This window comes from Lepidochelys olivacea (assembly GCF_965140295.1).
Source record: "Lepidochelys olivacea isolate rLepOli2 genome assembly, chromosome: 3".
In the NCBI taxonomy this organism is placed as follows: Eukaryota; Metazoa; Chordata; order Testudines; family Cheloniidae; genus Lepidochelys; species Lepidochelys olivacea.
The window spans coordinates 47,535,597-47,543,757 of NC_140413.1; the positions used below are offsets into that span (position 1 = coordinate 47,535,597).

The 8,161-nt window shown below is 36.5% G+C and overlaps 1 protein-coding gene across 1 annotated transcript in view; it reads right to left on the reverse strand.

The window, feature by feature from the left end:
• The window catches only part of BMP5 (bone morphogenetic protein 5), a 72,969-nt gene extending 68,759 nt beyond the window's left edge, over positions 1-4,210 (reverse strand). The window contains exon 1 of the mRNA XM_084624606.1: positions 3,046-4,210. Within this exon, the coding sequence (XP_084480732.1) occupies positions 3,046-3,529 (484 nt within the window). The 5' untranslated portion in view covers positions 3,530-4,210. The remainder of the gene's footprint in view (positions 1-3,045) is intronic.
• Positions 4,211-8,161: the final 3,951 nt, after the last annotated feature.

Genomic DNA, 8,161 nt, shown 5'->3' on the forward strand with positions numbered 1-8,161 from the left:
CCATAATACTGATATAAGCAGCATGTGCTTACAATTTTAATTTTAGACAAGATAAATATGTTCATTTTTTGCTCCTGGTTGCTCGAGGGAAATTCTTGTAATTGTAATTCCCTTGGTTGTATTTTTAAAAGGTGAGAAGTTTAGAACTCCATTCTGAAAGGTAGCTTTTTTTGCAGTTTTTGTTCTTCAGTAGAAAGTGATTAGTCCTTCACTGATTTTTACTTTCCCCTAGTTTCTTTTGTAATTTATTATGTTACCCATAAGGATGATTTTATTTTTGTAGCTCATACCTAATAAGGCTTCTCCAGCAGGACACTTACACATTCGTTGTTTTACCATATGTGCTTTAAGTAATTATAATTGGCAATACAATGGTTTAAATGTAAAATGCCAGGATGATTAATCTGCTTTGGAAGCAGTATTGACCATATTAATACTGGCATATAATTAATTAAATACATTTTATCAGTGCAATCTAGGATTACAAAGATTTATTAATTTGATAAATGTTGCTTAGTGCTTCAAACCCAAAATGACTTGTGTTCTGTTACTAACAATACCTCAATTTTTATTGATTTTAAGGTATAGTGATAGCATTAATTTATCAATGCATATTTTCCCCATTATATGTTAACATAGCTTGCTCTCATCTGTCGGGATCTTAAATCATACCAAATGGTTACCTGCTTCAATGACTTATTTAGTCATAAGTTATTATGCTAAAACATGGGCTCATTTAATAAAAATGTTAAAGCTAATCTATATTAGTCATCAATATTTATTATGAATGTTACATAGTGAAGCATGCTATAAACCACAATTACACAGAATGAACACTGTGGAATGTCATTGAAACTGATGCAGGGTTAAACCTAATTTAGGTTTAAAATACATTTTTAATGGCTTATAAATACCAAACAAAATCTGGAATTTATATAGTATTCTTGAGATTTTAATCATGTCTAATTACTGTAACCACTAGAAAACTCTCACTCCAAGTTTTCAGTTGAAAAAATGTAAGACAAAGCATATAATGTTATTTTAAAGGGATTTTTTTGGTTTTTGTTTTTAAAGGAACATGGACCTCAGGCCAGAATGAGAGGCAGAAATATTAAGACACGTAGACAAGACTTGCATTCACCTGAATGGGAGTTTTGCTTGTGTAAGCACTGCAGAATCCGACCATTCCAGTCCAGATCCCAATCCTGCAAAGACTTATGCACGTATTTAATATTGCATCCTGTAAGAAGTCCTATTAAAATCATCAGGCTTACTCAAAGGGTCAGATCGTCAGCCGCTGTAGATGGATGTAGCTCAATTGACTTGAATGAAACTGTACCAATTTACACTAGCTGAGGATTTGACCACAGTGTATTAGGTTAAGTAGATATGTAAACTTTTGTAGGATTGGATACTTGACTATTGCTTAGGAGATCATAGTGGTTTGTTTTTTGTTTTTTTTTTTAAATATTGGCATTTTAACTTCAAATGCTGTAGAGTACTTTTTGTGAGTTGTATCATGTTTCCAATCATTTTAAAACTAATATGCAGATAATATAGAAGTATAATATTTAGAACATCCCTGGAAAGGAACTGACCCGTTAAAATAATAAGTTCTATTCTGTTCAACTTATTGACTTCTGGGAACAAAAAAATGTAATTACATTAATTTATTAATTGTATTTGGAGTTGCACATATATGTTGCTGTTTTTCTTAAAAAAAAAAATTGGAAATTGAGCACGCTAACCTGCCAACTAATTAGTGAAATATGATTTTATTATTATGGCAACTGAACTCTAGGGTGTCATTTTCCTACAAATTCTGGTAGCTAAGAAGGTTAGTGATTAGACATGTTTAATCCTGCAGCAGGTTTTAGGGACCTGGAAGACAAAAAAAGTCTAAAATGTGTGTGATGATGTGTATTTCAGAACATGGGCCAATATTAAAAAAGTTACCATAATAACGATTACTCTGGAAAGCAAGACAGTTTATCAGATCTTTTACAGCACTTGTAGAAAACCTTCAGGTTTTCATTTACACACTTTTGCTACTAAAGTCAAATTAGAAGTTGTATAAATAGTGCTGTCAGGCTTTCAGCATATTCCTTTTTCATTTTTAGATTGTAAAACTGGTGAGTAAATTAAATGGATTGTTTGCAACATTCTTAATGACATTTAAGTCGCCTATTCTAGTTAAGAAACGTGCAATTAATTTTCTTCATTGAATTATGTAATGTTTCATAACTGGTAAACATGTTGCTCCACAAGACCAAATATAATTGGGTTTCATCCATATAACTTAATTTACATACACTTTCATACCAGAAACAAGTCAAAAAAGAAGAGTTCCTGGAATTTTGAAATATTATATCTATTATTTATGTTATAAATAAACATACAAAATTTTAAGACCGAACCCAGGTTCCAGACACCCTGACAAAACACTAAAAATACAACCCTTGGTTATAAAATAGAAACAACAAAAAATCAGCAGCAGATGCCACAAAATCCAGCCATTCAGCTGAAAAGATAACAAAAATTTGACATTTACCAACAGAAAAAAAAAAAAAAAACCCTTCTCGTTAGAAACGACTTGATTCCCCACCCTCTTCACATTCTAGCCTTTAAAATATTAACATCTGATGTTTTTTTATGTTTGAGCTTTACATAAAACGGAGGGGAAAATAACCTACCAACACACATAAGTGCTTGATTTTTTTTTTTTTTAGTTTTAAAAAAACGGAGCTGGCCTAAGGCTAGCACTTTCATTACATCAATGGAAGAAAGAAAACAGAAGCCAGGAGAGGGGAGTTATAGAAACTGACTTTATATAAACAGTGAGAAAAACCTTTTTCCATGGCCACCTACAATGTAGCTACTTTACCATTAGCAGAACTTCTATTTTATTAGTAGTACAACTTCCAGGGCCCAATCCTGTTTTGTTTATACAGGCTAAGCTCACACTGGGAGATTTGCCTCTGTACAAACTACAGGATCAGGGTGATAGTTTGTCAAACAGAGCAGAAAAAAAATGTTTAGACATACCTAAATTGACAAAGCTCATGACCATGTCGGCATCATTCAGAAAGTTGGTATCACGCAGGCTGGCTAAGGGAGGACTCTGTGTGGTCAGGGGGGTCATGCGAGATAATTGTATTCTCCGTGAGTATCCATTTGGAGATGCGGAGTATCCTTTTCTTACCCCTTTGCTCTCTCCTCCCATTGATTCCCTCAGTGAATACTCCAGTTCCTCAGTATCCTCTTCATTTGTCATGGCATTGTACAGGTCCAGCATGAAAAGGGGTGCAGAAGAAGCCTGCTTTCCAGGTGAAAATGGTCTGGGTCTGTGAGGTAAACCCAAGATAGAGAGAATCTCTCTCTGGATCTCCCTTCTCTCATGGTTCCGCAGCCTCCTGTAAATAAAACTTGAATGGACATGATTGTCTCCTAAGCCTCCCTGTGCATGACCCACTAGAACCCAGCAATTCCAAAGTAAGCCCAGGAAAGCTTTGAGTGCCGTTAGGTTCATTGTTGAAAAGAAAAAGAACAAAAATATTTCTCCTGCTTATTCTGAGCTCCTATGAGATCTGCTTTACCAGTGGCTGAAAAACAAAATTTACCTATTCTTCATGTCAATGTCATCTCTAAACATAACATCTTTGGTGATTCTCACCCACCCTCCGTTTAAATATTATGGAATGTGTCAGGTTGCAGTTATTTCTAAGAAAGCTGAAATTCAGACTTCCAATTTTCCACTGTTGTTATCGTTTTTTCTGCATTTATGGAGCAGAAGACCAGTATTTTGTCAGCTGACCTAGGCATTCCTATTAAAAACCTTAGATAACCAGGTCTTTAGTTCAGGGTTGTGTTAGCAAGAGCTGATCTTCTGATACACTGTAGTTCCCAGAGTTATCTTCTCTTGTTATTCTGAGTTCTTCTCACACCTTGCACTCTTTCAAAGATAAAGTCCTGAGTCACAGATTTGTCTTGATCTGTACCTTGGTAGTATAATTTATATTTGTCCAGCAGCCTGGTGATAACTTTAACATCTTTTGAATCACCTTAGTATAAACTAATTCTAAAGAATGTACTAATCTAATTCATATGTTTCCCTGAATTTACTTGAAAAAACTTCTGTAAATCCATTCAACCCCTGTCAGCTTCTTAACTGTTATTTCCAACTCTAGCAGGCACAAATATAACAGCTCTCTTCAACAGAGATCTAAAGACTAATGTAAGCACAACCCTGCTGGGAAAGAAGAGGCTTCTCATTGTAATTTGAAACGGGCAAAGCAAAAAAGTCCTTAACCCTTCTGCTGCCAGACAAAGCTTCACCCCCCCAGAACCCCAATGTACAGTAATATACATAAATTGGGTACATACCTATTTTGACATTTACAAACATCTTCTACAAAACCCCAGCTCTATAATTTAGCTTTACTTTAACTATATGTCCTAAATTTGTTTATGCTTATAATATAGGTCTTTGAGTCCGCAAATTAGTAAATTTGAATATGACACACTCAGTCACATGACATATTAAACTAGGATCTCATTCTGAGAAGTGTTTATATTTTAAGATGCTTACATAAATAAAGATTACCTTTAAAAAAAAACCTGTAGGATAATTTATCAATTAAAGCTCAATTTATTTCTCTGTTTAGCTGTAAATTAACAGAAGGCAATCTAAATTAAAGTCAGCAAGCAATATATTAAAAATGCACATAGTTAATGGTGTAATTATACATCACATAGGTAGTAATTAGCAATAATCATTTGTTTAAAGTGTGTTTTGTATAATACATGATTGTACTGCATTTTCTAGTTAAAGTGCAAAACTGAGATTTAAACTTCATAGCCTGCTACTAATAAACTATTTCTCTAATTTAGTATAACTGGCTAGATAGCTAAACAGTTACTCACAAATGCTTTACTTGAAATTATGGTTCTCATTCCAAATTTTATTAAGGCCTGCACCTTGGATTTTCTTATAATTTACACAAAATCATAGTATTGTGTGTCACTATTGCTTAAAATTACTTGCAGCCAGTTACCTGCTTCTTAAAATTTGGTTTAAGCGTTAGGGAAATTTCCCTTGATGAGGATACAGCTGGAGAGTGAGATGGGGGCAAGAATACAGAAAAAGGAAGAAATAAGACAAAAAATGAAAAAAAGTTACTGAAATGCCGGACATCAAAGAAAAAACAGGTTCCTAAATTGCCCTCAGGCAGCTTTCACTCATGTGACCAGCACCTACTCAGCAGATGACCATAGTTCTCAGTGAACTTATGAGCACTACAGAAGTTATATTCTCACCCTAATAAGCCACTCATGAACAATTTCTCTAGTACAGTAGGCACAAACAAGCTTTTCTCATATGTTCTGGTCCATATTATGCCTTTGGGGCCCAATCCAACTCCCATTAAAGTAGACTGAACACTTTCCATTAAATCAAGGACCCATTCAAGGCACACTGATGACAACCAGGCAACCCCACTGAGTTCAGTCGAGTTGATGGGCATTGCCAAGGGAAGGATTTATCCCATAATGGGATGGCTACAATTAACACCAAAGCTGATGGCAAAACTCTTATTCCTTTATGGGAGAATGATCAGAACCCTACTGAGGTCTTTTTCCATTTATTTTCCCTCGGCAACCATTTGCTGTGTCCACTACAAAGTAAATCTCAGTTTGCATTTAAGTTTGAGCTCCCATTTGTCCTACTCACAGGAGTGTAATGGTGCCTACGATGTTATTGTACACCTGCCCCCAGCATATCTCTCGTAAACTTGCTTATTTCTCTTTTCCACCAAAATGTCCCCATTTTTCTCTAGAGAGAATCTTTTATAGGACCAGCTTCTGTTGGTGAAAGACACAAGCTTTCAAGCTTACACAGAGTTCTTCTTCTGTGTAAGTACGACAGCTTGTCACTTTCACCAACAGAAGTTGATTCAATATAAGATGTTACCTCATTCATCTTATCTAATATCCTGGGATCAACATTGCTACATCATTTTTTTCCCCTCTAAGCATTCATGAAAGGTCTTGGACGGATTGCCCTGGAGACTTCAGTGAGACAATGTTGGGAGTTCGTACTGCTGCCTGCTGCCCCTTAGACAAGCTGAGGGCTAAAGTGCCTCAAGCACAAACCCAGACAGTCAATCTTTGGTTTCTCTCCTGAGAGTGCCAACTAAATGTTCTCAGTGGTGAGGATGCTTTTTAATTATGTAAACAGCTGGCTGATAGGAATCAGAATAATCATATAAACCACTACTCATGCAGCTGATGGTGACAATTTCAGTCACTATCAAACTAAGTCAGAACCAAACACTTGACCTATATATGAAAGGTTTCCTACTGAGCCAGCAAGTCCACTTGACTAGAACCTTTAAAGAAAAGCCTTTACTTAATTTTTATCAGAACACACCCAACATCCTTCCATAACAAGTTCATGTTCTAGAGACAACAGACATTTACCATAGATATCTCACACATAGGGTGCCAGAACCCTTCAGCTCCAAAAATTAAAGGCTCTATCAGTTGAGCTAAAGGAGATCTCCTGAAGCAGTTAAGGTAGATAAGGTCCTTTCCTTATCTCTTCTGTAGGTGGATTGGCTAGCAAATGGAGACATCACACACAAATCTAGTATACTGGTGTCTTTTATTGGCAAGTCGTCTTCTTAGTGTATGCACAACATGCCTCAAGTGGCACATGACCAGGATTCATCACCGAATTTGGTCCGCTGGCTGGATTATCAGCTTTCCTGGGCCAGGTACTGACAGGGAGTGTGATATGCACGCTGATCCATGTCCCCCAAGAATTGACTACTGATGAAACAAGAAGTGATGTTTGGATCTGGATTGGGTTGGGTTGAAGTGAGGATTCAGGTTCAACATCAAATTAGAGCTAGGATTCAGATTTTATGACAACATAATCTAGTGAGCTGTTTGCATGAGATTTCAGTTTAAAAGTAATGGAAACTGTATGAAACCAACTAGTTTCATAAGATTTTAGCTACATTCAAATCGGAATCAGAAACTAGGCCCCTGGTGGTTTTGTATCTGATCCAGAAGCAAAACTGCAGCAGTGTGTTTGAATCCAAAATTCAGATTACTTTGGATTTGAAGTTCCAGTTTTGGCTCTCTCTAAAACCAACAATCCTCATTCTGAAATATAAAGATGCACAGTTTGATCTTCTTTCATCCCCAGGGGTTCAACTTGGAATTTACATAGGAGAGCATGTAAGCAATCTCTCTCCAGACCTTGCAAATGGCAACATTAGCATCATCAGTGTGTTCAGATCAAACAACAATTTGGATGAGATTAACAAAAAATAATAATCCCTGTGCTCAGGAAATAGCCATTCACAGATTCAGGATACTTGACCATAGCATTTCAACAAGTGAAAATTCTTAACTCTGCAGCGAGTTACAGCAGTCATTGGATATGTCACTGTTTTTCCGTGAGGACACTGTCTGGTGCTCAGAAATATATGTGGCAGGTGGCTGCCTAGAGGAGCACCCTGCTGCATTCTGTATATCACATCAGTTTACAGGAACAGATCATAGGAATGGTTCTCTATAAATAACTGTGTTTTGCTGCATAGAAAATAGAGGAAATCATGGTCCCTTTCCCACATGTTTACAATTTAAATTAGACACAGACAATACAGCTCAGGGCCCAATCATCCTGTCAATTCTATGTATGCAACCGATGGGATAGATCCAGCACCCAGATCTGTATCATACATAAAATGAAGGTCCAACCTTAAAGCAGTGCAGGTTTGCTCTTTGTTGGTATATTTGTTCTCTCTCATGAGATGGGGTTAAAAAAAAAGGAAGAGGAGACTTTTATGGAGAAATTTCACTACCCGGGGGAAACCATCTGAAGAACAAGGAGAGGGTGAGATTTCTAAGTACAAGAGGCAGCATGGAAGGAAGCCTGGCATATATATTAAGCGTATTTAGTCCCCACTCTCTTACTGGGACAGGATCATTACCTAAAGTGCATAGAGTATCATCAAATAGAAAAATGCACGTGTGTTACACCACCACCACCACCGCACTTAGACTTACTTGCAATGGCATGGAGAGCTTGATTTGCATGTCCCTGTGTTGGCCATGTTAGATAACTCAGGAATAAAACCCACATAACTGCTTT